Below are 17,948 nucleotides of genomic sequence, written 5' to 3' on the forward strand. Positions count from 1 at the left end.
GGAACCAAGGCACTTTACTGTATGTGACGTGTGGAGGAGGTGGGCTGAAGCAACACTGCCACCTACTGGAGCAGACAGGAGGGACAGGGGGGAATGATGACGTCAGGTTGTACTGAGGACTGAGATGAGGCTAATTTAACTGCAGCGCACGGATTGGAAGCATTTCATAAACTCTATATTCTATTTTGCTCTGATCTATTAAGCCAGTAAATACTCTGCAAATGGTATTTTCAACATCAATGGGGATGCTATGCTACAGGGTTTTCAGATGTATCATAAATGACATACTAATCGATGCCAAAAGTAGTGTCAAAACTAGATTTGAAGAATTGATACAAAAAGAAACCTGAAAAACTTATAAAATATGACCTTTCCTGAACAGTTTTAGATAGATTTTCAAACAATCAGATGTAGTATAAGAGAAAGAAGAGTATAAGAAGAGTAGTATATATTATTCTGTGTTGAAAATTACAGCCAAAAAGGTGTTTTTTAATGTCACTGTGGTATCGAGCTTATTCCTTAATTGTGTTTGAAACTTTAGCTTTTTACAGCTTACTCAGAGTTTTGCATTTTGACTGATGATTTATGCAAGTTTCCATCATCGTCCTGCATTTTTCTGAGGCTTGAGCGCTTCAGTTTGCACCTTACCACACTCACTTTGGACTCACAACACTCATGCATGCAGGGTTAACAACATGTGTGATGAGAGTTTCAAAAAGAAAAACCTGCTGAAGAAGTTAATGAACCTGCATCCATTATTATGTTATTTTAGGTCAATGTTGCGGTTTACCATGAACAAAAACGTGAAATTGTCATCTATATGTGTTCATTCACTCTCTTGCAGCGGTGGGGAACTTCTTGATTGAAAAATAAAGTGTGTTTGCCAGTCAGTGCCAGTCAACCACCTCCAGCTATCAGTCACTCTATGAACGAGAACACAATAACATGGTCAAACCGGTCGGAGTTGGGGTCAAACTACCTTCACTCTACAAAACCCGCGCCGCTGTCGGTCCATGAGAACAGAGTGGATTTCAGAGGGTTTTGGCTGATGACTGACAACACTATAAACCCAGCAGGACTTATTTATCCAGACTTTCTTTGATAATCCGGGCTCAGAGTGGGAGTCTGAGCTGGTATAAGCAGGGATGAGTTTGGGATTACTACCGGCCATCTCAGGCCTAAGCCACGAAGTTCCAAAAGAAACTCATAAAAAAAGCTCTGATGCCATTACCAGAGGGAGTCCACACTGAAAGGCCGATGATAAAGTTTTACTGGGGAGAAAAATGATGAACGTGGTGCAAGAAAGTGAGAAAGCGACTTGGCAATGGGATAAGAAATGTCTGGATTGTACATTTTTACCAAAATACAAGACAATCGATTATATTTTGTCAATTTCTTTCTATGAGACAAGTGATCAATCAATCAATCAATCAATCAATAAAGCTTTGGGTGTGCCCAAACAGCAACTCAAGCATACTGAGCAGTTATAATTACAATCAATAATATAAAAATAGCTCAAACAAACGTCTCAGTGCATCTTAGGAGAAGGATTCGTCAGCTCTGATCCCGAGGAGAGAAGCAGACCTCAGGACAAAAGAGCCTAAAGTGCTATCAGGCTTACGTCAAATCGACAAGAGCGTGGCAAAATCCCTATATTAAAGCATAAAACTTTAATTTTAATTGTATTGTATTTATGTTATTTATCTGATCAGAAATCTGAACTCAAAGTCTGTTAGCCTTTAGCTCCGATGCCAGTTTTACACGATAATTAATATATCAAATAAAACACTCAACAATGACTTTTAAGGAGGCTTTGATCTCACTTAAATGTGCTCGATGGTTTGGTCCAGCTGACACGCCCTGGATTAGTCATAATTTGGGTTTTTGCATGCTAAAGCTAACGGCTGTGTGAAAAAACACCTCTCCGGAGTCTTTTGTTGCTAAGTGATTGATAGCATGAGCATCGAACGCTACGTCTACTGTCTTTGTCTAGAACAGCCAACTGGGGCCGTGGCAACCATGTCATTTAGCAATAAAGCATCTCTGTGGCAAAAATGTTTTATTTACATTCTTGACAAGAGCCACACACAGACCTGAATGTGCAATGTGGAGAAACGTCTGGCCAAACGACAGGTTCAAACTGACCCTTCAGTGGACGGCTCTGTCCCCGTCTTGACTCCATGGAGATGTCATTGCTGTGCTCACGATGTTCCACAGTACAACATTAAACTTATCTATTTCTACAGAGCCACCAGGCCTAATAAACACTGTAAGAACTCCTCAAAATAACCAAGAAGGAGTCTGGATTTAAATAGGTTGCTTCTTTTTTTTACATAACACTATATCAAATAAACCAATTAACAAAACAACAAAATATTCCCAGGTGAACATTATTTTGTATGAGAAGAATAAATTGTTTATCTATTATCTAAACTAAACTGTTTGCAGGCATCATTTTTTAACTTTATTCCATGATTGAAATCCACTACTATTGCATTGTAAGAAATCACACAATTGGGAATTACAATGACATTTCTTGAATCAATGTATGTAAACATAATATGACTTTTTCAGCACGCTTTTCAACAGATGAAAAATGTGCCCTGTGTGTATAAATAACATTTCCATATCTTGTGAAGCCTGGCATTTTGAGTTCAGGGCACAGCGCAGCAATCAAAACAGGATTAATAATGTGATTGAGTGCCTTGAGGTTGCGCCAGGGAAAAAAGTCTGAATAAATAGGGAAAATATGGAAATGGGTTTTTATTGTCGTCAGAGTACTTGAACTGTTTTGGGAACCCGACACATGTACACGTATCTGCATACAGCAACTCATTAAGCTCAATCTTTCATATTAATCACGTTCATTGAATGCTTAGACAATTCACAAGCAAAAGAATGCTTTTAATTAGTTTGAGGCACCAAGCCATGAGCGCCGTTCTTACTTTAGCATCCCAAACATGCTCGATGGGTGACACGTCTGGTGAGTATGCTGGCAATGCAACAACTGGGGAGTACAAATCCTTGCAACCCGGGGCCGTGCATTACTGTACTGCGACATGATGTGATGTTGAGGATGAATGGCACATCAATGGGCACATCACCCATTGAGCATGTTTGGGACGCTCGGTGTAGACGACGTGTGCTCCAGTTCCAGTACTGACTGGTTTTCTGACCAGTCAGTATCTGACAACTGAACATTTCAGCCAGCCTAAGGCACACCTGTGCAATATTCATGGCGTCTCATCAGAGTCTTGTTGTTCCACATTTGTAAGCACTCACAACAAAACTGTGTAGTAAAACCATCCAAAATGTGAGAAAAACATGCTTTATTGTGCATGTACTGTGCCTTTAAACAAGGGCCATTTCATCTTATTCACTTTTCAACATAGTTATAACAAAACCTTTACTTAAATGAATGTTTTAACTGCCTGTTCCTTGTGCTTGAATTGTCCCTCCATTTTGAACTGTATATGTATTGATGACATAAAGATGAATATTTCAAACTCACATTAGACAATTGTTAAAACCTTTCATATGCACCTTAAAAATGTCCTTGTTTTAAATGTTAAAATGATATATTTGAGGACAGAATCATCACAGTGAGTTCAAACGGATCTAGTAATGACAATAACTGAAATGCACAGGTTGTTTGCTTATTATTGAGTTTAAGGATCATTTTGTGGTTTGGATTAAAACCGGTCCAACAAACATCTAATACAAACCCACCTTTGGCATGTGATCATCCACGATATTGATAAAACACTTTCAAGTTGAACAATTTCAAAGGGTGAAAAGTAATGCGACACATTTTAAAAACACAGAGTGAAAATGTCTCCATTCGAGTGCAGACGTTTCACACATCAAGGTCTCTCTCGGCCCTCACACATACAATCTGAGATACTAACTTTAGCCACGCCGACACGCGGGTGTAAATGTTACGACAAGATGACATACTCCTTTTCTAATTATTCTGTATCGACTGTGTCTATACAGCCGCACAATCTATCATCTCATCATGTGATGAGAGGGACACTGCCTGGTAATGTGTCTGCTGACCTTTGCAACAGCCAAAAACACACAGATATGATGTGAATTTGAACAGCGCTTCTGAACTATTAGCAGATGGAACATTAGATAAGAACACTATGTAAAGGTAAATTATCTCTTGACAACACCGTGATAATCCAAGCTTCGTGTCTCTGTTTTTATCAGCAGAACAAAATGAACTTGATGGGTTTTTGCTTCAAAATAATAGTTTGTTTTTCACGATCAGGCTGCAGGAAGTTGTTTGGAAAAAATTATGGTACTAATTTGTATCTATTTATCTTATTTATTTAGTTATCTATTTATTTATTTTATATATTGTATTTATTTATTTTATTTATTTTATTTATTTTATTTATTTTATTCGTTTTATTCGTTTTATTCGTTTTATGTATTTTATTTTATTTGTAATACGGTTAAGGACCACCAATGTAAAACCTCCATATTCAAGAAAGCTGAAAGAAAAATCACAAATTGTAGTGATTTGATGCATCCTTGAAAAGCCTGCTCTTATTCTAAAGAACAGTTCTCTACAAGTTTGAGATACAACAATAAACATAACTACAAAAATAACATATTAAACTATGCATGAGCGTTTTATTGGCTATTATTAAAAATGTAGAGACAATAAAGCTTTATTACTCCAAAATGTATTCTTCAATGCTTTTAATATTAATATATATATTTGTATTATTATATTGCAAGGCCCTTCTTTGTCCACACACAAAGGCTGATAGACAAACATCCAAAAGCAAACATAAGCTGGTTAAAATACCCAAAACATGTGTCGTGAGTAAGTCAAATGCATAAAAAAATATTCTAAACGTGTGATTTTTCATTCTATTACAAGTCACAACAAAGGCAATAACTTTGAAACAGCATGTTCTATTCACGTGTGCTGAAAAAACGGTCTTTCTGACAATACCAAGCTTCATTCAGACTCAAAATTAGAACAAAAACACTTTCAGGTTTCCTTTTACTGTTGATGCTCTCTTTTGAAACCATCCTCTACACCAAACTCACAATTAGATCCTGTTATTTACACTTTAAAATGTACTATGTAAAGGTATTTATCGCACTAACTCATGTCGGTTCCATCCCTGCGTCAATTCTTCGTACTTTTCGTGGCAGCAACCTCGGCGGTCCAACAACTGCTCGTCAGATCCCGGTTTTGTTTGGCCCGGAGACGCTTTAGGGGCAGTGAAGAGCTGTGACCACGCTGTAGGTCTTCGTCTTCATCCTCCTCGTCATCTCTCTCTTCATCTGGCACAGGGCACAGGGGTAACAGCAGCACACGGCGGTCCAGTCGTCACAGACACTGCCCTAAACATAAGGGGATTATGTGTTTTTAATGCTATACATTACTCTCTTTGTGCTCGCGCACAGTGCGCTGCTCGCACATAGTGCGCGCACAAGAAAATCTATGGAGCGCAGAAAATAAAATTCACCACAAACGGCCACCGGGGGTAGTCAAGCAGGAAGTGCAAGTGTTTGACACACAGAAGAAGACTCTTAGTAGCACTGTCCAGGGGGGACACGTCATGCTTTCTATAATATAGAAATAATTATTTCTTGTTTCAAAACTCTGTGTTTTATTACAATCAGAATTAAATTCACAGAGGAATTAGTCTTATTAGTCCTGCAGCGCAGCGCGGACCGCGGGCGCGTTCAAAAGACAACTGTGGTGTGTCACTATTGTGTAAATGAAACGTTCTTGGCCTGATCTGACTCACAAGGCAAAAGACACATGTGCATCATTATCTGGACCATATTTCTGTGTCACAACGTAACACAGAGTCATCAAGGACAGAGGGGACAGAGGGGACAGCTGTGATTTGTTCTAAAGCAGGACGGGGTGCGCCACGGTCGGACCACGGGTGCGCCGCGAGACCCCCGGTTCAAAAGACGCATCACTGAGTTTATACGTGAAGTGTCACATGGTCTTGAAGTGGCACATTTGGAACATAAAGTCAAAGCAAGAAGCAGACGAAGCCATCGATCTGGACAAAGTGTCCAACCACTGGAGAAGTGAGAAGGACAGACGTGCAAAAAGGTAAAATTAAAGTCAACATGTGATAAAATGTAAACATATGATTATATTTCTGTGATGTATTTTATCTGCATAATAGTGATATATTATCTGCATCATTAGTCTAAGAGAAAAACGGCATGTGACAAACTGCATTTGTGAAGGGGTCGTAAAGATGGAGCAAAGAATGTTTACTCCCAGGGAGGGATGTAACAGCCCAGGGGAGAACGGGTAAAACATTCACCAAGGCTTTATCTCTAAGGAAAAATACCAACTGTTGTGAAAGACAAGTGCCTTGATGTGGAGCTGACCAATGAGAAATGTGACCCGCCTATTCCATAATATCAAATAAAACCAACCTGCATGAGAAAAAACGTCGTGAGACCAGGAGGGTCACCAGGCTGCTTACAACAGCCTGGTGACCCGGCCCGGCGGTTTCTCCCATGCATGCCTCACAAAAGTCTGACGTTTCTGTATCGTTTCATATTCTAAGCTGAATTGTGTGAAGTGTCTGTGTGTTAAGGAATAGCATTGGTGTATGTCTAATTCCATGACACAACATTTATGCATATTCTAGTGACATTTATTAAGATTTTGTATTTATGGATATTAATCATCACATGCTGTTACTACAAGATCATTTATGGGTAGAAAGAATATATTTTACAGACAAAGAGTTACAGGAATTAAGACTGTATCACAAATCTGAAAGGTGTATATGTCTCATTTGTTCTACAACTGGACCACAGCCAGGCCAAAGCAGGACTCTGTATATAACATGGGCCAAATTGCTTGTAATAAAAGTAAACTAATGAAAATTGCTGCTGTGATTTGATTCTTTTAATGTAACTTGCTCTGCTCCATGGTGTTGAACAGGCTCAGAGTGGTCCTCAGTGTGCCCAGGGAGCTTGTGTGTTTCCAATTCCCTTTCAGCACCACGGCCAGGACGCAAATGGCGCTTGACTTAGATGGGTTAAAAGTGAATACAAAAGTCCACAATAGATGTCGATCTTTATAATGCGTCACAAACAATCATTTCCCCCGTGCAGTGTCTCCATGTCACACTGACCGGGCCATTTTCACCAATAATCTGCTCCCCCTACTTCTGCCTCTTCACCCTTCTAAACTTTTTACAAAGTCACTGTTCATATGAGTTTTTTGTGTGCGTAGGTAATTTACAACTTTTTTACGACTTAGTTACGAAATGTCGAAATGTAATGAATTTATTCTCGTGGTGCCTCGCAATTACTACTTCCCCTTCCTCTTTTATTTTGATGGGACATTTCCTCTCGTACCATGGTCTTAGCATTAGCATTAGAGTTAGCATTAGCATTAGCGGTGAGGTATAGGGAGGAGGGGTGCACCCGGGTCACCGAGGCGCTCTTTCCCTTTCTCCCTGCTCAGGTCTGCGTTCAGCACGATCTTGCAATTTGTCAGGACAAACAACTATTTGAATCGCAAACTACGCAAACATCAATTACTGAGCGTCGTTTGGTATGCCGCAAAAAGCAGCAGAAAACATGGACGGGCGGGAAGGCGGTCGCTAGCGCGGCTTTAATTTCAAATTGTATTTCAAGAAAAAACATCTGTTCTTAGATTTTATTTTATTTTTAAATCCCCCAAAAATGCGACTTATACTCCAGTGCGACTTATATATGTTTTTTTTACACTATTTCACTATTATGCATTTTTTGGCTGGTGCGATTTATACTCCGGTGCGAATTATACTCTGGAAAATATGGTAAATGCTAATCGTTCTACAAACATATGGATTTTGAAGGCAATACCTCCTCACTCAGCCTGACACTTCGGGATTCCGCGGATGCCACACACCTGGATCTTGTACCTTTCTCTGATCCCGACTCTCAGCGCGAACGTGGATCCAGGCAGGAGCGGCAGGCAGGAACTCTCGCCAAACTGGTGCGCCAAACTTAGGTCCAAAAAGCAAGGCACAAACGCTCCAAGAACACCTGAAGCAGCACCGACAAGAAAGAGACAATATACAAATATATACATGTCATTCAAGCAGTGGTGGGAAGTAACAAAGTGCAAAAATGAAATGCATACGTAGAACTCTTTGGTATCTGTAATTTATTTTAGTAATTTCTACAGTAGATACTTTTTACTTCAGTGCATTTAAGAGCAGGACACATCTTTTAACTGGACAAAAAGTAAATCATGTTTAGACTTTGAGGGGAAAAACAACAACTGTATAGATAAACACGGCCAGAGAATGTTGAAAATGTATTCAGTCATTTCTGTTAAGTCATTAAGTTTTTATTCAGATCGCTATTTTGACACTTTAACAGTTCTGTCCAAAATTCAAAATAATAACAAACAATTGCAAAGTTTTGCAATCTGGTTCTGAAGTATAAATTTTACTGAAATATAGCATACATTTGACTTATATATAGCATTTAATATTGCATTGAATCAGCTTTTTTATCCAGATCACTATTTTGACGTTCTTAAAATCTTTCTGAAATACTTTTCACTCCAAAAGTACATTATTAAAACCGGTACTTAATTAAAAAAAATTGAGCACTTCTTCCACCACTGCATTTAAAGTATTAAATGCACTTTATGTTTCAAATCTGGCTTCTTATTGTATTTCCAGATCTATCAAACTACATATTGAGGGCCTGACTGACAAAATGTGTAGGGAAATTCAAAATAATATTTTATTATATTATATTATTATAACCTCTCCTTGAACCGACACCTTAACGTGGTGGAGGGGTTTGAGCGCCCGAATGATCCCGGGAGCTATGTTGTCGGGGGCTTCAAGCCCCTGGTAGGGTCTCCCAAGGCAAACAGGTCCTAGGTGACGGGTCAGACAAAGATCGGTTCAGAAGCCCTTTATGATGAGTTCACAAACAAGGCCGATTACGTCGCCCAGATCAGCGTCACCGGGGCCCCATCCTAGAGCCAGGCCTGGGATGGGTGCTCGATGGCGAGCGCCTGGTGGCCGGGTCTTACCCCACGGTAATCCCGTGGGCCCACCACCCGCAGGAGGATCCATAAGGGGCCGGTGCAGAGAGATCTGGGCGGCAGTCGACGGCAGGGGCCTCGGCGACCAGATCTCCAGACACAGAGACTAACTCTGGGGACATGGAATGTCACCTCGCTGGGGGGGAAAGAGCTTTAGCTCTTATCTAGTCGACTATATCCGACTAGATATAGTCGGCCTCACCTCCACGCACAGTTTGGGCTCTGGAACCCATCTCCTCGAGAGGGGCTGGACGCTCCACTTCTCTGGTGTTGCCCGCAGGGAGAGGCGGCGGGCTGGTGTGGGCTTGCTTATAGCCCCTCAGCTCAGCCGCCACGTGTTGGAGTTTACCCCAGTGAACGAGAGGGTCGCGTCCCTCCGCCTTCGGGTGGGGGACAGGTCTCTCACTGTTGTGGCGGCCTACGGGCCGAACAGCAGTGCAGAGTACCCGGCCTTCTTGGAGTCCTTGGGAGGAGTACTGGACAGTGCACCGACCGGGGACTCCGTTGTTCTACTGGGGGACTTCAACGCCCACATGGGCAATGACAGTGACACCTGGGGAGGGGTGATCGGGAAGAACGGCTTCCCCGATCTGAACCCGAGCGGTGTTCAGTTATTGGACTTCTGTGCTAGCCACGGATTGTCCATAACGAACACCATGTTCAAGCACAAGGGTGTTCATCAGTGCACAGGGCACCAGGACACCCTAGGCCGGAGGTCAATGATCGACTTTGTTGTTGTGTCATCTGACCTCCGGCCGCGTGTCTTGGACCCTCGGGTGAAGAGAGGGGCAGAGTTGTCAACCGATCACCACCTGGTGGTGAGTTGGATCCGCTGGCGGAGGAGGAAGCCGGACAGACTTGGCAGACCCAAGCGCATTGTGAGGGTCTGTTGGGAACGTCTTGTGGAGCCCTCTGTCAGTAGGGTATTCAACTCGCACCTCCGGGAGAGCTTCTCCCATGTCCCGGGGGAGGCTGGGGACATTGAGTCCGAGTGGACCATGTTCTCCGCCTCCATTGTTGATGGCTTTCGACCGTGTCCCTCGGGGTGTCCTTTGGGGGGTGCTCCGGGAGTACGGGGTCCGGGGCCCTTTGCTCAGGGCTGTCCGGTCCCTGTATGACCGGAGCAGGAGCTGTGTTCGCATTGCCGGCAGTAAGTCAGACCTGTTCCCAGTGCATGTTGGACTCCGCCAGGGCTGCCCTTTGTCACCGGTTCTGTTCATAATTTTTATGGACAGAATTTCTAGGCGCAGTCAGGGGTCGGAGGGTGTCCGGTTTGGGGACCACAGGATCTCATCTCTGCTGTTTGCAGACGATGTTGTCCTGATGGCTCCATCAAATCCCGACCTGCAACATGCACTGGGACGGTTTGCAGCCGAGTGTGAAGCGGCTGGGATGAGAATCAGCACCTCCAAATCCGAGGCCATGGTTCTCGACCGGAAAAAGGTAGCTTGCCCTCTTCAGGTGGGCGGGGAGTCCTTGCCCCAAGTGGAGGAGTTCAAGTATCTTGGGGTCTTGTTCACGAGTGAGGGAAGGATGGAGCGTGAGATCGACAGGTGGATCGGTGCAGCGGCTGCAGTGATGCAGTCGCTGCATCGGACTGTTGTGGTGAAGAGGGAGCTGAGCCGAAAGGCAAAGCTCTCGATTTATCGGTCGGTCTACGTTCCTACCCTCACCTATGGTCATGAGCTTTGGGTAGTGACCGAAAGAACAAGATCGCGGATACAAGCGGTCGAAATGAGTTTCCTCCGCCGTGTGGCTGGGCGCTCCCTTAGAGATATGGTGAGGAGCTCGGCCACACGGGGGGAGCTCGGAGTAGAGCCGCTGCTCCTCCACTTCGAGAGGAGCCAGCTGAGGTGGCTCGGGCATATGTTTCGGATGCCTCCTGGGCGCCTCCCTCGGGAGGTGTTTCAGGCATGTCCCACCGGGAAGAGGCCCCGGGGAAGACCCAGGACACGCTGGAGAGACTATGTCTCTCGGCTGGCCTGGGAACGCCTCGGGATCCCCCCGGAGGAGTTGGAGGTAGTGTCTGGGGAGAAGGAAGTCTGGGAGTCCCTGCTCAGACTGCTGCCCCCGCAACCCGGCCCCGGATAAAGCGGCAGAAAATGGATGGATGGATATTATTATATTTTTTTTAAGTTTTACGATATGGTTCTAAAGTATAAATTCAACTTAAATATGGCATTTAATCAGCTTTTCATCAAGTTTTTATCCAGATCACTATTTTGACACTTTAACAGTTCTTAAAAACTGTCTGGAATACTTGTACTTTTTACTCCAGCAGTACAATCTTTTTTAGTCAAAGTAAAATTTGACATAAATACAGCATTTAATTCAACTGTAACAAAGATCTATTCTAGTTGAGAAACAAGTGTAAAACAGAGAATTCCACTCATTGACATCACATTGGCTATGAAAACAAATTTAAAAAGAGATTTACTTAAATGTATTTCTTTTACGAACCCGCTAAATCTTGCATGTAAATGTATGTTTGATTTATTTTATTACTGATATTTGGTTGCGTTACCGATGTTCCTGTGACTGCAGATGTCAAACAGCCCGGTGCTCCAGTCTCCGCCCGTCTGTGAGATTGTGGTGATGGTCGTCGTGGTGACGCCCAATCCCGGCTGAGTCAAGACCGGGTCTGACGCCATGGTAATGCCCTCTGACCTCCAGCTGTCCTGCCCCTTTTCTGGGATGAATTCTGCCATTTCCAGGTACTGGAAGTCTGAAGATGGACGCTCGGTCGCTGACAGTCTCGGTCTAAAAAGAGAAATTCATGTTTTTAGACGTTTACGAATCAATTTATGAAGACAACATTTACCCTTTTGTACATTCATTTGTTAATGTTATATTAGTTAGGCCTTGCAGTTGTAATATGTGTGGTTTGTTCAGTGTTGGGAAGTAACTAAAATCATATTTCGAAAATACTTTTCAGAACACTAATTGTAAGCAAATGCAGTCGGGTACAGTTTTCTCTTTCATGTTCAGGATACAGCTACTCTCCTAAAAGCAAAGGGATCGTTACAGAATTTGATCCCACAGTTTAGGCTTCAAACTGCAGTATTAGTGACAAAAACAGAAAACACCAAGGTTTAGTTACACTTTACTGTCCCCGTAGTGAAATTTGTCCTCTGCATTGGACCCAGCCGCCGGGGTCCCACTATCGTAGCTGGAGGATTTTATTGTGCATGTTTTGGGATGATGAGGGAAACAGGAGTAACCGGAGTAAATCCACCCAGACACGGGCAGTGACCAGCGCTCATGAGGAGATGCCCCAGCGGCACCAGGGGTCAAAATACAATTCTATCAGCCATTTTTAACAATATTGTCAATTTATAGCCTCGATAATTTTTCTCATTGTTGAAATATTCCCAATTCACTATATTCAACATTTTGAAGTGTGACATGCAACAGTTGTACAAGACAAGAGATGCTTTATTTGTCCCAGAGAGAGGAAATTCCAGCGTTCAAGGACAACAGGAGAAACATGCTGTCAAAAATCAAGATAACTATACAAAAATGAAGATAAGATAAGATATTCCTTTATTGTCCCACATGGGGAAATTTCATTGGTGCAACGCAGGTAGATACAGAGGTAGATACAGAAGAACAGATCACTTATAGGAAGTCTGAAAAACACTTTCAGTAGAAGATCTCCTATAAATAAATAAAAACTCCCATAGACAAATAAATAAACACATAAATACCATTGCATGTCATCACGACAGTAATTGCACATGAATATGTGTCACGACAGCACATAGTAAAATACTGAAATCTTTGCACCACTGTGGAAAAATATACATATACAGAATTATTAGCAGGTGTATTATTCTGCTGGTAAATGACACAGAAACAAACAAATGGAGAAACTGACTGTACATCTCACAGCAAGAAAAAGTGTATCGGCCTTTTTTTCGCAGCCACAAAGCCAGAGTGAGTCGTTTGGTGTTAATTCGATTGTGGCGTCCGTGACACAGTGCGGTGCCGAGACGTACTCACTGTTGTGTGGCTGCCTGCACCGTGACGGAGAGGGGCTTCTGCTGCTGCTGCCGGTGCACTGGAGTCAGCAGGAATGAGCCAGACTTAAGGGAGGGAGCCTGCGCTGACACTGTACCCAGCGAGAGGGTGCGTGTGGCGGGCAGATAAAGCCGCTCTGAAGGCCCCGGGGCTGGGTGAGGGAGATAAGAGCGGAGTTGTGTCACTGCCACCCAAAAGGAAAAGCCGACGCACGAAACACAAGAAGCAGCTGCAGCAGATGAGCATCGGGAAGCAAAATTGAGAACGAGACGAGCGTGAAATGATCAGATGTGTGGAAGAATGCCTCTTTGAGATATGCTTGTTTGAGAAAGGGTCGACGAAAACCTCAACAAATTCATAAGAAATAACAAAAGATTCAGCACAGTCTTGTTGAATTGACTAAGTTAGGCCTGTGTTCTACAATGAAAATACTGCAATAGAAACAGTGACAATGTTATGGTTCAAAATGTGCCTTGTCTCATTCATTCATTTGTGTTAAAATAAGTCGTTCCATTTGTTCTGATGATTCTCTTAATTTTTAAAGTGAAATTACATCAAATTAAGGTTTTTTTTTTTCTCCAGTTTTTAGACTATATAACATGGCTTTCGACTAAAGCCATTTAGTACATCAATTAGTTGATTAAAAAGGGACACATAATTTGGCGACAAGGGCACTGACAAAAGATACATATGATTACCATATTTTCTGCACTATAAGTTGCAACTTTTTTCATAGTTTTGGCCGGAATGCGACTTACACTCCGGAGCGACTTAAAAATTATATTATTTGTTATTTTCGCAACCGCATTTCACATGTTGATTATTTTCACACTGACAACCACAAGAGGGCGCTCTAGGCTCTAAGCGACGCAGAAGAAGAATCTGCACTTCCTCTGGAGTTTGTGGAGTTGTAATAATTCAGTGGATTTAGTGATTTGGGGTAAAAGTGATGCTTTGGAAAACTTGTTAGCATGTTCTTTATGCTATAGTTATCTGAATAACTGTTCATATGTTACGTTAACATACCAGACACTTACCACAGTTCTGTCTGTGCCTCATGTAGCTGAAGGTGTTAGCGTTAGCATACGTACACCTAATGAAGCCTGCGTAAATTCAGCCTGGAAGACCTAACTCCACCCATCTACGTCAAGGCCACCCGCTCCCCAGCTCAACCAACGCACCCAGTCCGGGCGTCGGCCACCATGGCAGGACCCCTCTCCCCAGCGCCATCATCGCACTCAAGCGGCGTCCGCCTGTCCGTCTGAGAGAGTCAGATCCCTCACTTCACCATTCTTCCAGGTTTCTGCGCTTATCCCAAAGAGGTTATGCAGTTTTTCCCGGCCAAAAAGGAGGGTGGAAGGACAGAAGGAGGGTGGAAGGACAGAAGGAGGGTGAAAGGACAGAAGGAGGGTGAAAGGACAGAAGGAGGGTGGAAGGACAGAAGGAGGGTGGAAGGACAGGGGGCGTCTGCACCATGGCCCTCGCACCTGCTCCTCATCACCTATCAAGTCTCTCAAGTGACTCCTCCCCGCTCCAATCAGCGCCCAGGCGGTCACATTTAAGCCTCGGCCGCTTCAAAACCGTACTGCGACCCACCACCTCCCCTGCTCCTCCTCTGCATCCCCCTCATCCTCTACCTTCTCTTCACATCTACCACCACCAGTCTCCAGGCTCCGGGGGGAGACATTTAATACAAATAGATCATGGAGTGCCCATGATTGCAACGTCTTCCGCCGGGGTCTGAGCGCCAAATAACCCACGTAATAAAGCTCGCTAAACAGTCCTTTCTCGTCGTCTGAGTCTCTCCAGGGTGAATTCACCATGTTCTCTAATCTGTTATTATTTCAAACTGTATTTCAAGATGAAATGTCTGTTCTTGGTCTTGGATTTGATCACATAAATGTCCCCAAAAATGCGTCTTGTATGTTTTTTCTTCTAGTCCGGTATGTTATTGCCTTAAGGTCAAAGTTAAATTATAGAGCACGTTTAAAATACAGTCCCCTCTGCTCTGCTTGCTTTGCCTGAAATGTTCCACCGTGCCATCTCCTTGGAAACAACCAGTCGAGACAACCAGGCCACGTCACAGCTCAGATCTGCGGAGAGCCGTGCCCCCTCACGGTGAGAATATGCGTTCAAATTATTTTTCTTAGTCACCGAAACCGCCTGTAATCGATTAAACGCACGATAGATCCGTTTAATGCCAGACTGTGAAACATCGCAGGCCAAATAAAATGCGATTAAAATAGATCCACACTCGACTTGAAAGCAATCTGGCTCTGGGCTCTCACGGGACGAGTACGACTCCTCTGGGTGATAAAACGTCCCGCTAAACCCTCCGTCAACCAAACATTTCCAACTAATATTTAAAAGGTGAGTCCGTTAAGCTTCCCTATTTCAATATGTCAGTGTTAAAATATTTACTTTTGGCTCTTGGCGCATTTATTGAGTATGCAAAATGAAGTGTGCACAGCCTTGAAGGATAATGAGACTCGATTTCATTTGGGCTCCAGTATTTCTTATTCAGTCAAGTGAACATTTGTAACGAGCTTTTCCATCTTCTCCCTTTTCAGCTCCGAGTCAATACCTGAAGCTCTGAGTTTAATACTGAAGGAATTAATAAGCATTTAATATTGTAATGCATTAATATACCTATCATTGTTATTGCAGACTGGACACACACACACACACACACACATACACACACACACACACACACACACACACTGCACATTCTTTGCTCTGTCTGGTTGTGTCTGTCTCTGCTCCCCCAGCTTCTCTGTCTGGGTCAAGGGTCGCATCTCACGACCATATTAGGAGGTCCTGGAAGGTACAGCCTGGTACTAAGAGGTGCCACCAGAAAAGATCAACCTTCTTATGAATATTCATATTCTTTGTCCTGTGTGTGAGAAGCCCCCAGATGAGGAGCACAGATGTCTGATGGGAACTTGAGGGACATGACATGCGTTTTAATTTGTTAGTTTTGTAATCGTAGGGAATAAATACTTTTATTATAACGACCAGAATCTTGTCTTGTTATTCTCAGTAAAATAGAACCAACATTACGAACACGCGTCTCCGTAATATATCTACAGGACCGTGGATGACTTATAATTATCTGACGTTTTTATTTTGTGACTAAGTACACCTTATCCGTGTGTTTCATATAAAATACGGTACAAATAAATGACCATTAGGTTTTTTTTCTCATTATTTACAGATACAAAACAGTAATAATAGTGATACCAACCAGAGTGTGTGTATGTGTGTGTTTGCACAACGCCACCGTGTATTGTACATGTAGATGTAGTCATATTGTTAAAATAGCATTGTATAAACGTTGTACTTGTTTATTAATATATATACATATACACACATATACACATACATAGAGTACATATTCATGTTTGATAATCTCTTGATCATTTCTACCCCTCTGTGTCATGTATAGTGTCTGAATACACTGTGGTACATTCAAAACACAAGTAATGATGGGGGGTTGTTGTATTTTCAGGACAACAGTTATGACAATGATAGTGATAGTAATGATATAGCAAAAGAGATATAAATTATAACAATAATAACAGTACTAACAACACTAACATTGATAACTAGATAATATGCAATGGCTGAAGCCATTGCGAGTGTCTGCGTTCTTGCGTAAAAGTACAACATGTGTGTAAGGGAACTACATGTGTGTAAGTAGTACTGGTGGTACTACATGTGTGTAAGTAGTACTGGTGGTACTACATGTGTGTAAGTAGTACTGGTGGTACTACATGTGTGTAAGTAGTACTGGTGGTACTACATGTGTGTAAGTAGTACTGGTGGTACTACTTAAGATAAAAAGTCAGATTTAACTAACAACAAATTACATTAAAGCTGCGCTAGCGGCGATGATGGTTCTCGCCTTCCCGCACGACCCCCTTCCCACCCGTGTGTGTTTTCTGCTGCGTTTTGCGGCATACCAAACGAAGCTCAGTAATTCACCGTTGATGATTGCGTAGTTTGCGGTTCAAATAGTAGTTTGTCCTGACAAATTGCAAGATTGTGCTGAACGCAAACCTGAGCAGGGAGAAAGAGAGAGAGCCACGCTGCCCCACGACTTTACATTTATGTTCAGGGGGTAAAAAATACCCGAGTTGTGGCAGAAATAATAAAGTCTAAAGAATAAAGTCAAAAGAAATAAGTCTAAAGAATAAGGGAGTGTCTACAGAGCCGCGAAACTGCCATGTTATTTTGTGCCGCGGCTCCTGAAACTGCTGGGCTATTTGACCGCGTCAGGTTAGGGTTAGGTCTTGGGGTTAGGGTCATGGTTAGGGTTAGGGTTAAGGTTAGGGTTAGGGTTAGCCATGAGGCTATATAGCCGTGCCGCGGCTCCCGAAACTGCTGGGCTATTTGACCGCACTGCGGCTCTGCAGCCACGGCCAAAGAATAAAGCCTAAAGAATAAAGTCTAAAGCTACTACTGTGAAAGCGATCGTAATGAGGTATAACTTGTTGAAATCGGTTAAAGCGTCATTACCAGACACTCGATAACAACAACACATGTAAAGTATGTGTTATTAACATGTTTGTGTGCCAGGGAGGAAGTTGTGTGATTGTGTATGAGTTGGCTCACAGACAAATACATAAAGTTGATTGACATGTGTGGAGAGTGGAAGATGGAGTAAGGGAATCAGACTTGTGAAAGGTCAGAGAGCGTTGGGGGAGGTCAGGATCAGGTGAGTGATTAAAGAGGGGAGATGTGTATTCCATTGTAATGAAGCAGTTAATGTGTATGTTATTGCGGGTTTTCTGGTTCATGAGGGTAGTTTTCTTGATGAGGAGTGTTTGGGAATTTATTGTTTTTTTTTTTAGTAATT

General features: G+C 42.8%; 1 protein-coding gene across 4 annotated transcripts; it reads right to left on the minus strand.

Annotated features, from left to right (window-relative positions):
* Positions 1 to 5,186: 5,186 nt before the first annotated feature.
* Positions 5,187 to 11,844, minus strand: plac8l1 (PLAC8 like 1). 4 transcript variants are annotated; one of them, XM_072445483.1, is made up of 3 exons: positions 11,592 to 11,844; positions 7,910 to 8,046; positions 5,187 to 5,310 (listed from the first exon to the last, which is right to left on the minus strand). In XM_072445483.1, exons 1-3 carry the CDS (start codon positions 11,773 to 11,775, stop codon positions 5,239 to 5,241), a joined length of 393 nt encoding a protein of 130 aa, XP_072301584.1. In that variant the 5' UTR covers positions 11,776 to 11,844; the 3' UTR covers positions 5,187 to 5,238. The 4 variants fall into 4 exon arrangements, with proteins under 4 accessions (XP_072301584.1, XP_072301583.1, XP_072301586.1 ...); XM_072445482.1 differs by having other exon boundaries at positions 5,187 to 5,370; positions 11,592 to 11,843; XM_072445485.1 differs by having other exon boundaries at positions 5,258 to 5,310; positions 7,923 to 8,046; positions 11,592 to 11,843.
* Between the last annotated feature and the right edge of the window lie 6,104 nt (positions 11,845 to 17,948).

This window comes from Eucyclogobius newberryi, unplaced genomic scaffold (assembly GCF_026437365.1).
Source record: "Eucyclogobius newberryi isolate DKJ021-1_F unplaced genomic scaffold, fEucNew1.0.hap1 SCAF_15, whole genome shotgun sequence".
Taxonomy (NCBI): Eukaryota; Metazoa; Chordata; class Actinopteri; order Gobiiformes; family Gobiidae; genus Eucyclogobius; species Eucyclogobius newberryi.